Here is a 17,299-nt window from a genome sequence, read left to right on the forward strand (position 1 = left end):
GGCAATAGAAAATGAACAAGTGAAGGCCTGGCCTGGCTGTGATACAAGCCTGATTGGCATGTGCGCCCATGACTGCGAGCGGCCGCAGCCGAGCCGACGTCGTGGAGGGGAGCAACAGCCAGCACAACTGCCGGCCGGCCAGCCAGCGGGGCGGAAACCATAGGAAAAGCGTGCCATGTCGTGCATGCACGCACGCACGCACGCACAGGAACAAAAAGCCACGCTCGCAGTTGGCTTTACCGTCCCCAACCCCTCCCCCTAAAAAATCCCGGTCGTTGCTTTCAGCTGGCTTTATTTCACGGAAGAAAAAGGAATTCCTCCTCAATCCCCTTTTCGTACTACTAGTTTGGATTTGGAGTAGTGCTAGTAGTGTGGGAGTGCTAGTTTACTGCTCGCAGGCAGCTGCGGCATCCGGCATCCCCCATCTCGTCCTTGTCCTTCCCTCCCTCACTTGGCTTGCCCGCATCCGCATCCGCGTGCACCAGTCGCCACCGATCGTGCGTCGGTTGCTCTCTCCACATCCAGCGGAAAACTACGCCTCCCCCACCGCGCGCAGCCCCCTCCCTCCCTCCCTCGTATCTCCGTATCTCCGGGTCGGGGGTGGGTGATGCGGTGAGGCGAGGTGTACTCTGCTTTCCCTTTTCGGCGGGGGCAGCAGCAGCAGCGGCAGCTTGATCGGAGAGGGAGGGCGGCGGAGTCGTGCGCGCGCGACGGAGCGGAGCGGGCGGCCATGGCCGCGGCGGCGGCGAGGTGCATGAACGCGGCGTGCGGCGCGCCGGCCCCGACGGCGGCGGGGGTGGGCGAGTGGCGGAAGGGCTGGCCGCTGCGATCCGGCGGCTTCGCCGTGCTCTGCGACAAGTGCGGGTACGCCCTCCCCTCCCCTTCCTGCTACCACCTCCTCCCTTCCTCCCTCGGCGCCTGCTGTGCGTGCTCTGTTCCGAATGGACTGGCTGGCTGGACGAATCGATTCGTCCCGATGCTCTGCCTTTGGCCTTTGCCCCCCGCGCCTTTTCCTCTCGGGGAGAAGGTGTTTTGTTCCTAGTTGCGGTTGGGCAATCTGAGGATTTCCCTTTTGTCTTGCGCGTGCAGCAGCAGTTTTTCAGAAAAGTGGGGTTGACTCGGCTGTAGCCTGCGTGGATACCTACCAGCGACATAGAACAGATAGTTAGCAGCAGTTGGTTGTGTGGAGCTCATGTCCAATTCAGATTTTCTGTAATCGTTCAGTTACTCAGGGCCGACACAAAATTGCTTGCAGCAGCTTAATTGTGGAAATCGATCCTCTATGCTTATGAGTTGTGACCGAATCGGTAAAAGTCACCTCTGTGTCTTGTATGGTTGACTCAGAGCTGGTGCTTGCTTGAGGAAACATTGCCTGCTTATTGGTGAAAGTCACCTCTGCGCCCTGTATGGTTGACTCAGACTTGCTCCTTGCTTGGCAGTAACTATTAGGTGCTGTGACACTGGAAGTTCTCTTGCCGTTGGTTTTCGATGACATGTTTAATCTAGTATTTGAAGATTGTTTTTACAGTTTAATCTAGTATTTGAAGATTGTTTTTCCTGCAACATAGGAAATTACTGTTACCCTGTTACTACCATTTTACAGTTTAATTTTCTGGCCCTGTCGATTCTTACCATATCATTTCCGCTGCTCTCAGGTTGGCGTTCGAGCAGCTTGTCTTCTGCGATATATTCCACCAAAAGGAGTCTGGTTGGAGGGACTGTTCGTTTTGTGGGAAGGTGAGTGAGACTGTGACACATGTTGTGAGTTATATGCAACCAAGCTGTTTCAGAACAATAATTCCAAGGGGCTCCGCCGTTTCAGCGTCTCCATTGCGGCTGTGTTGCTTCGAAGAATTCCTTTGATCTGCTTGACAGCGGAGGAGTTCAATGCGTGAATTGCATGAAGAATCCAGGACCTCAACCTGTAAGTTTCTTTGTCGCGTCATCTTCCATTTCTTTTCTTTCCAAATCTGATTGTTCCTTCTGCAGGTTCCATGTCAAGTGGCTCCAAAGCTTTTTTTACCTCCTCAAAATAACCAGAGACTCTTTGGTAAAAGCGATGAATTTTTGCCAGGTAGACCGTTGGAGTCGCCGTCCCTTATGCTCGATTCCAGAAATGATGATATTGCTATTATAGCTAAGAGCAATCATCCATTCATGGTAAAAAACTTGGAAATTGGGCAAAGCAGTAACATTTTGAGGCAAAAGGAAATTGAAAATGGCGCAAGGCAGATTAAGTGGGAGCAACCAACACTCAGTATTGGGGACATGGGAAGGATGCCTTTCTTAATTAGGCCTCAGAGTGCATTAGAGTCTCCCCAATCCCAGTGTACACGAAGAGATGATAATAGAGACCCGACAGCCGATAGCACAACAAGTGAATCAATTTCAGAGGCAGGCCTCAGTATGAGCTTGGGCATTGCTAATAATGGAAACAAGATGGAGGCTACTTCAACTATGGAAAGACCCATGGTGTCACCAACAACACCGTTTTCTGAAGGAAGAGAACTTGCCACTACATTATCTCCATTTCAGCATGCGCAGAGGGCTCGGCATTTTCTCACCAGACCACCAAGGGTTGCCGAAGGTGCTGCTTTCGACCCAATGAGAGATGGTTTTCCACATCTTCGTGTTGCCAGACCACCTGCTGAAGGAAGGGGTCGCAATCAATTACTTCCACGGTATTGGCCAAGAATAACAGATCAAGAGCTGCAGCAAATTTCTGGAGAGTATCCTTTAATATTGTTTTTTCAACTCCTTGGCAACATTGATGCTTTAATTATTTACGTGCAAATTACATGATGCATAGTTGATCAAGTAGGATAGGGAGCGTCTTGAATATCCTCTGTATTTATTTTTGTTGTGGATATTGTGTTGTGTTCCTTGACTGTATTTTGCTGCAAGTTCGAATTCAACCATCGTTCCACTGTTTGAGAAGGTTCTAAGTGCTAGTGATGCAGGCCGCATAGGACGACTTGTTCTTCCAAAAGCCTGTGCCGAGGTGATATGTCTCTTCTGTATAGCAACTCTTCTGCTTTATCTTCATAATTTAGTATGCTCTTGCCACACATTTCGATTTCACCTTGCCATATAATCTGCATGAATAAAAACCTTTATGCAAGGAGCACCATGAGCTCCCGGATGTTAGGATTTGGGGAAGCACAGTTGCCCATGTTCAAGAGAACCTATTTTAACGCATTATATTTATATGTAACACAGACAATAAGTCAATCTAATTAGCATTTAGTCCCTTGCTGTTCTGCCTATATGCATTCTCATTGTGAAACATCATTATATGCCTATTTAGAATGGAAACATCATTATATTGGTGATACTCCTGTCTAAGTGATCAAGTTAAACCTGTTTCATGGTTAGAAAGTGCCATTCACATAGCTGCTGTGATGTCGGGCAGCAAACTGCTTGATAATATCCCCATAACATATATAAGTTTTTCTCCCCTATAATCCTGAGTTGTTGAGGTACTCTATGTAGGCCTATTTCCCACCAATCTCTCAGCCAGAAGGTCGTCCCTTGACAATTCAAGATGCAAAAGGCAAAGAGTGGCATTTTCAGTTCAGATTCTGGCCAAATAACAACAGCAGAATGTATGTCTTGGAGGGTGTTACGCCATGCATACAGTCCTTACAATTACAAGCTGGTGATACAGGTGATTTGCAACTTATTTCTTATATATGATTTTTTGAGGAATCTTATTATCATATTATATATATGATAATAAGCATCGCTTGCTCTATTGCATCATGCACATGTTCATGGTTTATGCTCGGATTTCATTGATTCAAAGGAATTCCATAGGAATTTTGCAAGATTCTATTCCTTGGTAATTTTTCAGCTTGTTTGATTTGTAGAACTGAAAACCATGGAACCATAGCAATTTTTCCTATGTAATAATTCACATGCAATTCCGAAGGAAATTTCCCTTCCTTTGTGTCTATGACAATAGCAAACACCCAACCCTTAAAAATATTTCCCTTCCTTTGTGTCTACGACTCAGCGTATCATGACACCAATCCCTAACTTTTCATATTCCTGTATTTATATAATCCTGTGAATGAAAAAGGTCCTATGTAAATCTTATTATATCTAACATTTGTGCTTACTTTGTCAATTTTATTGGGAAAGCAACCGAAGTATAAAATTGTACGTCAATAAGGAAACAAATTATGAATCTCCTTAAGCAGTTACAACTTTCTAAATTAGATGCATTGCCAGTTATCACGGAATGGATAAGTGCAAGTGAGATATATGACATGTGTTCATCGTATTTTTGTTGTATCCATATCACTGTATTTCTGTTTTAAATTGTCATGTCCAGCAACAGCTCTTACATGATTCAGTAACCTTTGTCATCTTTACATGGTTTCCATGCTATATAAAGTGAATATGCTGCATAGTTTATCGGCTTATACCATGTTCTTTGTACTGCCTCCGTTTTTATTTACTCCAATATTAGCTTTATCTAAAGTCAAACTTTATGAGCTTTCAACAAGTTTGTAGGAAAATATATTAACATATACACCACCAAATCAATACCATTAGATTCATCATTGAATAAATTTTCACATCATATAGATTTGTTATTGTAAATTGTTCATATATTTTTCTACCAACTTGGTCAAACTTCATAAAGTTTGACTTCAGTCAAAGCTAATATGCGGGGTCAATAAAAACGGAGGGAGTATGTGATTTTACTGGGAATTTTTTTATATGTACTGGTGTATGTGATTTAACTGGGAAGATTTTTATATGTACTGGTGTTTTTCATTGTCTACAGTGACCTTCAGTCGGATAGAACCTGGAGGGAAACTTGTTATGGGCTTCCGAAAGGCCACAAACACTGTCAGTTTGCCAGTAAGTTTGAATTTCAAAGCAATTCTGTTCCCTATTCTGTGCCTTCAGCTTAACTTCAATGTATTTATGTTACTTCTACACAGGACTCACAGATTTCAGCCATTGCAACTGGTTCCCTTCTCGGTGATTCATTCTTTTCTAACACAAATGAGAATCTATCCATAGTAAGTGGTTACTCAGGATTTCTTCAGTCAATGAAGGGAGCTGCAGATCTCCAGCCAAGCTCTCTATTTGATCATCATGCCAACTCAGCTGATGGGGATGTTAGTTGGCTTAAGGCAGATAGATTTGGTGGCAGGCCAGATGAGGGGTCTTTTCAGTTTTTACACAAAAGAAGCCGCAATATTGGTTCCAAAAGCAGGAGGCTTTTGATGGATAACGAGGAGGCCCTGGAACTGAAGCTTTCCTGGGAAGAGGCACAGGAGTTGTTGCGTCCTGCTCCATCTGCAAAACCAACAATTGTGATGATTGAGGACTATGAATTTGAAGAATATGATGTAAGCTGGCTTCGTTCTTCACGTTCCAGCACTTCAAGGCACCCTTCATTGGAAGCCTAAAAAGACAACTCTTCATTCTCAGCAATGGACTTCGATAACTGAACCTATTCTAACTTTACCACGTACATGCAGGAACCTCCTGTCTTTGCAAAGAGATCAATTTTCACCAGTCGTTCTACAGGGTAAGAAACTCAATGAACAACAAAATACCATGGTAGTCTAGTTTTCAACATGTCAGGAAATCATATGGAAGTTTATGTTCTTAGCTTCAGTTGTACCAAGTTGTGCAAATACCTGATTGTGTATATTTAGGGAACAAGACCAATGGATTCAGTGTGATGATTGCTCAAAATGGCGTCGTGTGCCTCTTAATGTCATTATTGCCTCCAAGTGGAGATGTGCTGACAACACATGGGATCCAAAAAGGTAATACTATTTCACGTTTGTGACGGAACCTATTTTTATTCCGCTAAAAGCTGTCAATTATGATGATCAGTAGGGTGTGTGATGATGGACTGCATACTGATTCTGGTTTTGTCTAAACTGGCCCACAGCCATACCTGAGCAAAAGTTTCTTTTAATTAAACAACCTCTGTTTTCTCCTCTGACTGACCACCTTTTTACTTGTGCTAAAAAAACCTTTTTACTTTATTGCATATGATATCTTGATTAGGTCTATGAAAAACTTAGTAGCATCGCGTATCTAATACTGTCTACTCATGAGCTGTCTAATAGTCTAGAACTCTAAATACAATCAGAATATTCTGTGATGTTATTCAGAATATTGTTTGCTATTACTTCTCCAGCCTTGAAACAATTCTCTATTGTTATCCCTGCGTTCATCACGATTTTCTTCAATGTGAAATAATTCTAGTTATAATTACATTGCTTTTACAGACACACCAGTGCAATAATGTCGTAGCCTCTCTTTGTTAGTGTTTCATATTATTTTCATGGTATTTCATGGTGCTTTCACATTCTGCTTAGCTGCTTGTGCTTAAATCAGTTGCTACCATGTGCAGCTGTTCCTGCTCTGCACCTGAAGAATTAGCCCACAAGGAGTTACAAAGTATTCTCCAGCAGTACGAAGGTATGCATTATTTGCTGGCCCCGATAACAAGAGTACAAGATATCCATGATAAAGAAAGGACATTTGGGCAGGTTCACCTTGGGAAAAGTAGAAATGAAAATAAAAATGGAAAGAGGAAACTTTTACACAAGACATCACCATTAAACAGAACCTAAAAGGCTAACTATCACTGCAGAGATCAGGAGGCGGAAGAGCAACTATTTCTTGAAGCAGAGCATCCCCGAAATGGATGCGTCGAGCCTTGACGCCTTGGCCACTGCCGCAGTCTTTGGGGAGGTCGGGAACCAAGGCGCTGCTTCGGTTGCAACGACCACCAAGCACCCCCGGCACCGGCCCGGCTGCACTTGCATAGTGTGCATCCAGCCGCCCAGCGGCAAGGGGCCGAAGCACAACCCGGCGTGCACTTGCAACGTGTGCATGACCGTCAGGCGCCGTTTCAAGACGCTCATGATGAGGAAGAAGCAACGGCAGTCGGAGCGAGAGGAGGCCGAGGCGAGCAAGAGGATCGCTTGGGTGGGCAGGGACGAGCCCGAGGGAAGCAACCTGTCGCGGTCCCCCCGGACGGTGGACACCACGCGGGACTGCGACGTGATCATGTTCGACAAGGCCGACGCGAACAAGGGCCACATAGACCTCAACTTCCACCCCGCCAGCCGCGAGGAGGAGCAGCAGCACGGCGGCCAGCCCCGGGTGAGCATGGTCAGCCTACTTGAGGTCGCGAACCGCCCCCTGGAGAGCTACATGAAGCAGAACGGCCTCGTGAGCCTGGCGGCGGAGCAGGGGAGCAGCTCCGGCACGGCCACGGTCCCGTCTCAGCCCGCTCCGATGGAGAGCGAAGAGCGGCCCTCCGACGAGGGGCGTGCCGTGGCGGTGGAGCAGGAGCGAGAGCCCGTGGACAACATGGCCGTGGACGAGGCAGCCGGTGAGAACCAGGGCCATGCTGCCAGTGCCAGTGACATCGCTGCTGCCTGACCTGAGCTTGTTGACCGTGCGCCTGTGTTAGTGGGTGGGTGTTTGTAATTTGTTTGTGTGTGTGTATGATCGGCTTACCCCCTTTTTTCCCCAAGGAACAGCTAGTGCGTTTTGATGTGAAGATCAAAATGATAGGGTTTCCTCGTGTTGGTGTAACATACGTGTACAGGGCTGTGCAACCTCGTTTGTACTAAAGTTGTAAGCTCGGTTGGTATGAAAGGCAGCTTGGTGGCTGGCTGGTTGGTGTTGTTCCCCACGCCTAAGAGCAACTCCAACGGGCTGCTGACCCAAACGGACACCGATTTTGTTTCCCTTTTGTCTGTTTGGGTCGCCCCTTTGTCTGTTTGTGTCTGTTTTTTCGATTGGCGTCGGCCGGTGCGTCCAATGGGGCCAAACGCATTTTTGACATGTCCGCGTCGTCATTCAGCCGAACACGTGCCGCCGCCCCGACCTCCCGTGCGCGCTCGCCCCGCGGCTCTTCCCGTGCTGCAGCTTGCTGCGCCCGCGCTTGCCCCACGGCTCTCCCCGTGCCGCAGCTCGCCGCGTCCCGCGGCTCTCCCTGTGCCGCTGCCTGCCCCATGGCTCGCCGTGCCCACAGCTCGCCGGCCCGCCGCTCTCCCCATGCTGCAGCTCGCCGCGCCCGCTCCCGCTCCCGCAGCTCACCACGCCTGCCCCGTGGCTCTCCCCCTACCGCCGCTCGCCGCGCCGGTGCCACCACGAGCTCGCCCCCCCAAGAGCAGCTCGCTGGGGCTGCAGTAGCTCTCGCCCTGGCCGCGCCCCGCACGCCCCTCGCGCTGCGGGTCCGCAGCAGCTCGTGCCCCGCCCGTCCCTCGCAGCAGCTCGCCGGGGCTGCAGCAGCTCACGCACCTCAGATCAAGGACCTATAATAAGTATGGAGGTTATTTTCTCTAGTGTATTTGTGATGTTTCCTAATTCCAATTGAACATCCGCAGGGCAGCGACTTCATTAATGGGCATCATAGAGACGCTTGTGGTGAAAATTTTAAATCCTCAATCCTTTCTGGTCCTGGACTCAGAGTGATGAAGCCTCACCTTAGAAAGTCGGCACAAATTGATAGTGTTACTGGTGTGAATTGGAAGCCCAAATTTGACAGCAAGTTTCAATCTGATGTGATTCTAAATATTACTAGTACTTATGTCAATGCATGGCATAACAATGACACATCCAATAATTCAATTAAACTAACACGTCCAATAATTCAATTAAATATCATCGTGAGCCTGTTGGCTTACATGGTTGAACTGCATGGCTTTTTTCAATGGGACTAAATACACTATGAGTTAACCCTAATGGGACATTTTTCAGGTCCAGTAGAGATGACCGTTCTCACTTTTTTGCCTCGAAGTACATTTCAACCTAACAATATATTGAAAAATGAACCACAAGAATATTCAGGAGCAAAGGTTAGCTTAGTTTCTTATATCTATGTTTGAAAATTATCTAGAAACATAAGGGCAGGGGGGACTGAAAGACACTCATCTGCTAACTAACTTCGCTTTCTGAGTGATTAGACTTCAAGCATTGATCCTCATGTCTTGTGCCTGAAAAACCTAATGCTTAGTTTATTTGTGCCATGACAACGGATTGTTGGACCATGTAGATGATCTTTATGATGATGAAATGAGATGCTCTTGAAGCATAAGCACTGAAGTCAATAGTTGGTTGTCTGAGTTTGAGCAGGCCAGTGCCTTCTAAACTGCAGTTGAAACCTTTTCAAGCTATATCACTTGAAACAATGACGATTCGGCGGCGGGGAGGCCGGGAAGCGGATCCGTTGGCGGGGAGGAGCTCGGTGGACCCATGACTCCATGCCATCTGCTCGGCCTTTGTCTTCTATCGTAGTTGTACTAGCCCATCATTCTAACGGTAAAGCTCTATTTTTTGAGGAAATGCTTTCCCCACTCTAATAATAAAAAGTGTTTTGTACACTCTACAAAGCTTATGAAGCCGACTTAAAAATAGATGCCTCAAGAATGCACTTGCCGGACGCGCGCACATTACTCATTACCCACCTAAAAAAGGTGTGATATCAATTACCCAACTTCATTGGAGTTTTCAAGTAATCAGTCTAATTTAGCATAAGAAATGTCGCAAAGAAGTCTGCAAACACGGGATGAAATAATCTTCAGGTAATGGACATATAACAACATATACGTACATGCCGGTACATACATACTCGTTGTCCTATCAAGCACTTATCTCCTCGAACAAAGAAAAGATCATGTGCTGGGGTTTATATTTGGGTTGGGGGCTTCATTTGGATATGCACACATGATTTTTGGGAGGAAGAATACATAGTGGCATTTTTTTAGGGATACCCAACAAGGCAGCTGGTTGGCGACGGAGGGATTACTCGTAGAGGCAGACACCAGTAATTTTTTTGTCTATCTAATAAAGTATGTTCTTCATTTCTCAGATAACAGAGGGCACAGGGGTAGTCAGGAATGAGAAAAAAAAACACATCCGAAGAAATTTGAATAAATTTCTCCAAATGGTGTACAAAGCTTCTCACATGTCCATTTGTTCAGTGTCATTTTTTCGTGGTTATTTTAAAGTACTCTCGCATCCCTGTTTTAATTTGAATCATCCATGTCTTGTAGTCAAAGGGTTCAGGTTTGACATTAGAACTGATAATGAGGTGTTAATTTGGGCATTTAGACTAAAAGGGAATAATATTTTGAAGACCTTAGATATCAAACAATTTCCAAGTGCACTTCTATAATTATACTGTATATGTTTTCTAGAAAATTGAAATGCCTTTCTTCCTTACCATGTGCAAGAAGTTTGTTACTGGAAATGCTATTAGCGCATTACAAGAAAATTAAATAATATTTTTTTCTAAGAAATAATACATCAAAAGGATATGCGTATTGACATCCACTTCGTTTATGTAAGCAATTGTGTACACATTTTTAATTTGCTAACCATACTTTGGAATTTAAAGTCCTGGTCTATGAACATTTTTTTATAGAACACGCAAGAGGCTTGCGTGTCTTATATATTAAGAAAGGACGAAAAATGATTCAGTTGCATGATGGCAAAGCATAGACGCGGCCAACACCACCAACAGAAAACACAAGGAACCTATCCTCCACAACCCCACCAGCACCAGACCTAATCCTAGCTCGCTTCCAAAGCAGCAAGCCGGGCATGAATTTTCGCCACCACCCCCGGGGTCATGACGGCAACACGATCGAAAATCCTACTAATTCGCTCAAGCCAAATGTTACATTTGGGGTATGGTATCACACCAGCTTATGCCTATGGAAGGTCCGCATATTGAAATTACTATAGAGTTTAGTTGTAAAATGTTTAAATTAATCCTTCAATTTATGTTGAAGTATATGTGCATTGTCCAACTCTCTCCCTCTGTTCTGTCTTTTGATTAAACTAGTTGGCGCATGCAATTCTACGTGGTATGGGTCAAAAGGTCTTGACCGACTTGTGCAATTGAAGGTAAAAATGGGTAGGCCATATTTGGGCCATATTTAGATACGAGGGAGCACACGTGGGGCGGGAAGTTGAAGAATGGGTGCATACATGTAGAGGCTAACCATGTTTAATAGACTCTCTCACAAAAAATGGAAAGATCACTAACTCTTGATTGGTATGAAAATACTACTAAAGTAAATTATGCCATAATTTGAGCATTAAAATTCACTATATATTTTCTACTTTGCGCATATACGCTGGCTATATCGGATTATTTGTGTTGTAGGCCATACTTAGATCTCAACAGTCAAGGGTCAGGACTTATACTTCTCGGTAAGTCTTTAGGAAAAATGGTGGACCTTGTAACTATGTCTGGTGTCCCTTGACCTGCTTATTATTTTACTTGAAAGCTTTGCAATCTTCCTTTTTTGCATCAGTTTAACTTCAATGTGGTCAGTGTGGAATTTATGTTTTCTCTTTTTGGCTAAACTTAGCAATGCTGAGGAAGTTATGTTTAATGTACTCCATTTTTAGGTTGATGATTTTATGCTTTTTTTGCATCAACGAATAAAGGTACTTATAGGATCAGCAGTTTGCTTGAAAGCCTCTTTTGATTCATTGATGTTCGTTCCTTTATCAACAATTCGAGGCTTCAAGGATGAGATCATGCTAGATCAAGGACCTATTAGAAGTATGGAGGTTATTTTCCCTAGTCCACAATATCCTATATATGTGTATTTTTTATGTTTCCTAATTCCAATTGAACATCCCCAGGGCATCGACTTCATTAATAGGTATCATGCAGATGCTTGTGGTGAAAATTTTCAATCCTCAATCCTTTCTGGTCCTGAACTCAGAGTGATGAAATCTCACCTTGGAAAGTCGGAAAAAATTGATGGTGCTACTGGTGTGAATTTCAAGCCCAAATTTGAGGCAAGTTTCAAACTAATGTGATTCTAAATATTACTAGTACTTATGTCAATGCATGGCATAAAAAAGACACATCCAATAATTCAATTAAACCGACACATTCAATAATTCAATACTCCCTCTGTTCCTCGATATAAGGTGTATAGATTTTTGAGAAAAAAAATCCAAAATATAAGGTGTATTGCATTGCAACACTCGTTTGGATATTTTTTTAGGGATTTGATTACATTTCCTTATATCAGGCAAGCTCCTCTATTTTCTCATGTCAATTAGTCAGGTGTAATCTTGCCCAAAACTTGTGAAATTTTCCCTCCATGTGCGTTCTTTAATTTCCGTGCCAAGAACTATACACCCTATATTTAGGAACGGAGGGAGTAAAATATAATCGTCAGTAGCCTGTTGGCTTACATGGTTGAATTGCATGGCTTTTTCCAATGGGACTAAATACACTGTGAGTTAACCCTGATGGGACATTTTTCAGGTCCAGCAGAGATGGTTGTTCCCTCTCTTTTGCCACAAAGTTCATTTCAACCAAACAATATAATGGAAAATGAAACAGAAGAATATTCAGGAGCAAATGTTAGCTTAGCTTCTTATCTCTATGTTTGAAAAGTATCTAGAAACATGAGGGCAGGGGGAACTGGTAGACACTCATCTGCTAACTAACTTTGCTTTCTGACTGATTAGCCTTCAAGCATTGGTCCACATGTCTTGTGCGTGAAAAACCTAATGCTTAGTTTATTTGTGCCATGACAACGAATTGTTGGACCATATAGATGATCTTTATGATGATGAAATGAAATGCTCTCGAAGCATAAGAGCTGAAGTCAATAGTTGGTTGTCTGAGATTGAACAGGCCAGTGCCTTCTAAATTGCAGTCTGCAGTTGAAACCTTTTCAAGCTATGTCACTTGAAACAATGACGATTCGACGACGGGGAGGCCGGGAGGTGGATCCGTTGGCAGGGAGGAGCTCGAAGGACCCATGACTCCATGCCCTTTGCTCGACCTTCGCTTCTATCGTAGTTGCATTATCCCACCATTCTAACGGGTAAAACTCTATTTTCTGAGGAAATGATTTTCCCACTCTTATAGTAAAAAGTGTTTTGTACACTCAACAACGCCTATTAAGCCATCTTAAAAATAGATGCCTCAAGAATGCACATGTCGGACGACCTCACATTACTCATTACCCAAGTAAAAAAGGGTGTGATATACATTAGCAGTTTCATTGGAGTTTTTAAGCAATCAGTCTAATTCAGCGTAAGAAATGTTGCAAAGAAAAGTCTGCAAACTTGGGCTGAAACATTCTTCAGGTAATGGACATATAACAACATATGCGTACATACATACCATGTACGTTATATATCCCATTTAGTCTCGTTGTCCTATCAAGAACTTTTGTCCATGAACGAAGAAAAGATTAGGTGCTGGGCTTTATAATTGGGTTGGGGGCTTCATTTGGATATGCAAACATGATTTTTTGGAGGAAGAATACATAGTGAGGCATTTTTTTAGGGATACACAGCAAGGCAGCTGGTTGGTGACGCAGGGATTACACGTAGAGGCAGACACCAGTAACTTTTTTTTGTCTTTGTAATAGAATATGTTCTTCATTCCACAAATAACAGAGGGCATAGGACTAGTCAGGAATGAGAAAAAAACACATCCGATGAAATGTGAATAAATTTTTGCGAATGGTGTACTAAGCTTCTCACATGTCCATTTGTCCAGCGTGAATTTTTCATGGTTATTTTAAAGTACTCTCGCATCTCTGTTTTAATTTGAATCATCCGTGTCTTGTAGTGAAAGGGATCATGTTTGACATTAAACTGATAATGAGGTGTCAATTTGGGCATTTAGACTGAAAGGGAATAATATTTTGGAAGACCTTAGATATCGAACAATTCCAAGTGCACTTCTATAATTATACTGTATATGTTCTCTAGGAAATTGAAATGCTTTTCTTCCTTACCATGCGCAAGAAGTTTGTTGCTGGACATGCTATTAGATTGTTAAAAGAAAAATTAAATTATATAAATTATTCTAAGAAAGAATACATCAACATGATATGCATATTGCTATCCACTTCGTTTATGTAAGAAATTGTGTACACATTTTTAATTTGCAAACCATACTCTAGAATTTGAAGTCCTGATCTATTTACATTTTTTTCTAGAACACACAAGATGATTGCGTGTCTTATATATTAAGAAAACATGAGAAATGATTCAGTTACATGATGGCACAACATAGACGTCGACCAACACCACCAACAGAAAGACACAAGGAAAGTATCGTCTACAACCCCACCAGCACCAGACCTAATCCTAGCTTCCTTCCAAAGCAGCAAGTCAGGCATGAATTTTCGCCACCACCCTCGGGATCATGAAGGCAACACAATAGAAAACCCTACTGTTTCGCTCAAGCCACATGTTACATTTGGAGTATGGTATCACACCAGCTTATGCCTTTGGAAGGTCCGCATATTGAAATTATTGAGTTTAGTTGTAAAATGTTTAAATTAATCCTTCAATTTATGTTGAAGTATATGTGCATTGTCCATCTTTCTCCACCAGTTCTGTCTTTTGATTAAACTGGTTGGTGCATCTAGTTCTACATGGTATGGGTCAAGAGGTCTTGATTGACTTGTGCAATTTAAGGTAAAAATTTGTAGCCCACTTTAGGGTCATATTTAGATATGAGGGAACCACACGTGGGACGGGAATTTGAAGTATGGAAGCATACATGTAGAGGCTAACCCTGTTTAATAGACTCTCACTCATAAAAAATTGGAAAGCTCGCTAACTCTTGATTGGTATGGAAATACCAGTAAAGTAAACTATGCCGTACTTTTAGCATTCAAATTCACTATATATTTTCTACTTTGTGCATACACGTTGGCTATATCAGATTATTTGTGTGGTAGACCATACATAGATCTCAACAGTAAAGGGTTAAGATTTATCCTTCTAGGTAAGTCTGTAGGAAAAATGGTGGACCTTGTAACTATGTCTGGTGTCCCTTGACCTGCTTATTATTTAACCTTGAAAGCATTGCCATCTTCCTTTTTTGCATCATTTTAACTTCAGTGTGGTCAGTGTTGAATTTATGTTTTTTCCTTTCTGGCTAAACAAAACAACGTTGAGGAATTTATGATTAATCTACTCATGTTTTTGGTTATTGATTTAAGCTTTTTCTTGCATCGACAGATAAAGGAAATTTTAGGATCCGCAGTTTGCTCGAAAGCCACTTTTGATTCATTGATGTTTGTTCCTTTATCAACAATTCCAGGCTTCAAGGATGAGATCAAGCTAGATAAGGGACCTATAAGAAGTATGGAGGTCATTTTCCCTAGTCCCCAATATCCTATATATGTGTATTTGTGATGTTTCCTAATTCCAATTGAACATCTGCATGGCAGCTTCTTCATTAATGGGCATCCTTGAGATGCTTGTGGTGAAAATTTTCAAGCCTCAATCCTTTCTGGTCCTGAACTCAGAGCGATGAAGCCTCACCTTGGAAAGTCAGAACAAATTGGTAACACTACTGGTGTGAATTGCAGGCCCACATTTGACGGCAAGTTTCAAACTGATTTGATTCTAAATATTACTAGTACTTCTGTCAATGCATGGCATAAAAATGACACATCCAATAATTCAATTAAATATCATTGTCAGTAGCTTTTTGGCTTACATGGTTGAATTGCATGGCTTTTTCCAATGGGAGTAAATACACTGTGAGTTAATCATGATGGAACATTTTTCAGGTCCAGCAGAGATGGATGTTCCCCCTCTTTTGCCTCAAAGTACATTTCAACCAAACAATATATTGGAAAATGAACCAGAAGAATATTCAGGAGCAAAGGTTAGCTTAGTTTCTTATCTCTGTGTTTGAAAATTATCTGGAAACATGAGGGCAGGGGGAACTGAAAGACACTCATCTGCTAACTAACTTCAATTTCTGAGTGATTATATATACTTCAAGCATTGATCCTCATGTCTTGTGCCTCAAAAACCTAGTGCTTAGTTTATTTGTGCCATGATAACATATTGTTGGACCATATAGATGATCTTTATGATGATGAAATGAGATGCACTCGAAGCATAAGCATTGAAGTCAATAGTTGTTTGTCTGAGTTTGAACAGGCCAGTTCCTTCTAAACTGCAGTCTACAGTTGAAACCTTTTCAAGCTATATCACTTGAAACAATGACGATTCGATGGCAGGGAGGGCGTAAGGCGGATCTGCTGGTAGGGAGGTGCTCGCTGGACCCATGATTTTGTGCCCTCTGCTCGGCCTTCGTCTTCTATCGTAGTTGTATTAGCCCATCATTCTAATGGTAAAGCTCCATTTTTTGAGGAAATTCTTTCACCGTTCTTATAATAAAAAGTGTTTTGTACACTCTACAATGCCTATGAAGCCTACTTAAAAATAGATGCCTCAAGAATGCACATGTCAGACGCGCGCACATTACTGATTACCCACATGAAAAAAGGTGTGATATCAATTACCCAACTTCATTGGAGTATTCAAGAAATCAGTCTAATTCTGTGTAAGAAATGTTGCAAAGAAAATTCTGCAAACATGGGATGAAACAATCTTCAGGTAATGGACATATAACAACATATACATAGATACATACCATGTACGTGATATATCCCATTTAGTCTCGTTGTCCTATCAAGCACTTATCTCCTCGAAAAAAGAAAAGATCATGGGCTGGGGTTCATAATTGGGTTGGGGGCTTCATTTGGATGTGCAGACATGATTTTTGGGAGGAAGAATACATAGTTATGCATTTGTTTTAGGGATACACAACAAGGCAACTGGTTGGTGACGCATGGATTACTCGTAGAGGCAGACATCAATATCTTTTTTTGTCTATCTAGCAGAGTATGTTCTTCATTCTACAGATAACAGAGGGCATAGGGCTAGTCAGGAATGAGAAAGAAAAACACATCCGAGGAAATGTGAATATTTTTTTCCAAATGGTGTAATAAGCTTCTCACATGTCCATTTGTTCAATGTCATTTTTGGGAGTTATTTTAAAGTACTCTCGCGTCCCTGTTTTAATTTGAATCATCCATGTCTTGTAGTCAAAGGGATCAGGTTTGCTATTAAAACTGATAATGAGGTGTTAATTTGGGCATTTAGAGTGAAAGGGAATAATATTTTTGAAGACCTTAGATATCAAACACTTTCCAACTGCACTTTTGTAATTATAATGTATATGTGCACTAGAAAATTGAAATGCTTTTCTTCCTTACCATGTGCAAGAAGCTTGTTACTGGACATGCTATTAGCACGTTACAAGAAAATTAAATAATATAAAATTTTCTAACAAAGAATACGTCAACAGGATATGCGTATTGCCATCCACTTCGTATATGTAAGAAACTGTGTACGCATTTTTAGTTTGCGAACCATACTCTGGAATTTAAAGTCCCGATGTATTTACATTTTTTTCTATAACTATGCAAGAGGA

The 17,299-nt window shown here is 42.5% G+C and overlaps 1 protein-coding gene across 2 annotated transcripts; it reads left to right on the top strand.

The window, feature by feature from the left end:
• Positions 1 to 335: 335 nt before the first annotated feature.
• LOC109743525 (B3 domain-containing protein Os07g0679700) lies at positions 336 to 7,687 on the top strand. 2 transcript variants are annotated; one of them, XM_045232593.2, is made up of 13 exons: positions 368 to 864; positions 1,656 to 1,737; positions 1,823 to 1,924; positions 1,990 to 2,729; positions 2,905 to 3,001; positions 3,493 to 3,667; positions 4,796 to 4,872; positions 4,956 to 5,036; positions 5,151 to 5,369; positions 5,502 to 5,551; positions 5,682 to 5,795; positions 6,392 to 6,459; positions 6,635 to 7,687. In XM_045232593.2, exons 1-13 carry the CDS (start codon positions 731 to 733, stop codon positions 7,429 to 7,431), a joined length of 2,736 nt encoding a protein of 911 aa, XP_045088528.1. In that variant the 5' UTR covers positions 368 to 730; the 3' UTR covers positions 7,432 to 7,687. The 2 variants fall into 2 exon arrangements, with proteins under 2 accessions (XP_020158213.1, XP_045088528.1); XM_020302624.4 differs by having other exon boundaries at positions 336 to 864; positions 4,956 to 5,369.
• Positions 7,688 to 17,299: the final 9,612 nt, after the last annotated feature.

The sequence above is a fragment of the Aegilops tauschii genome, chromosome 2, assembly GCF_002575655.3.
Source record: "Aegilops tauschii subsp. strangulata cultivar AL8/78 chromosome 2, Aet v6.0, whole genome shotgun sequence".
Taxonomy (NCBI): Eukaryota; Viridiplantae; Streptophyta; class Magnoliopsida; order Poales; family Poaceae; genus Aegilops; species Aegilops tauschii.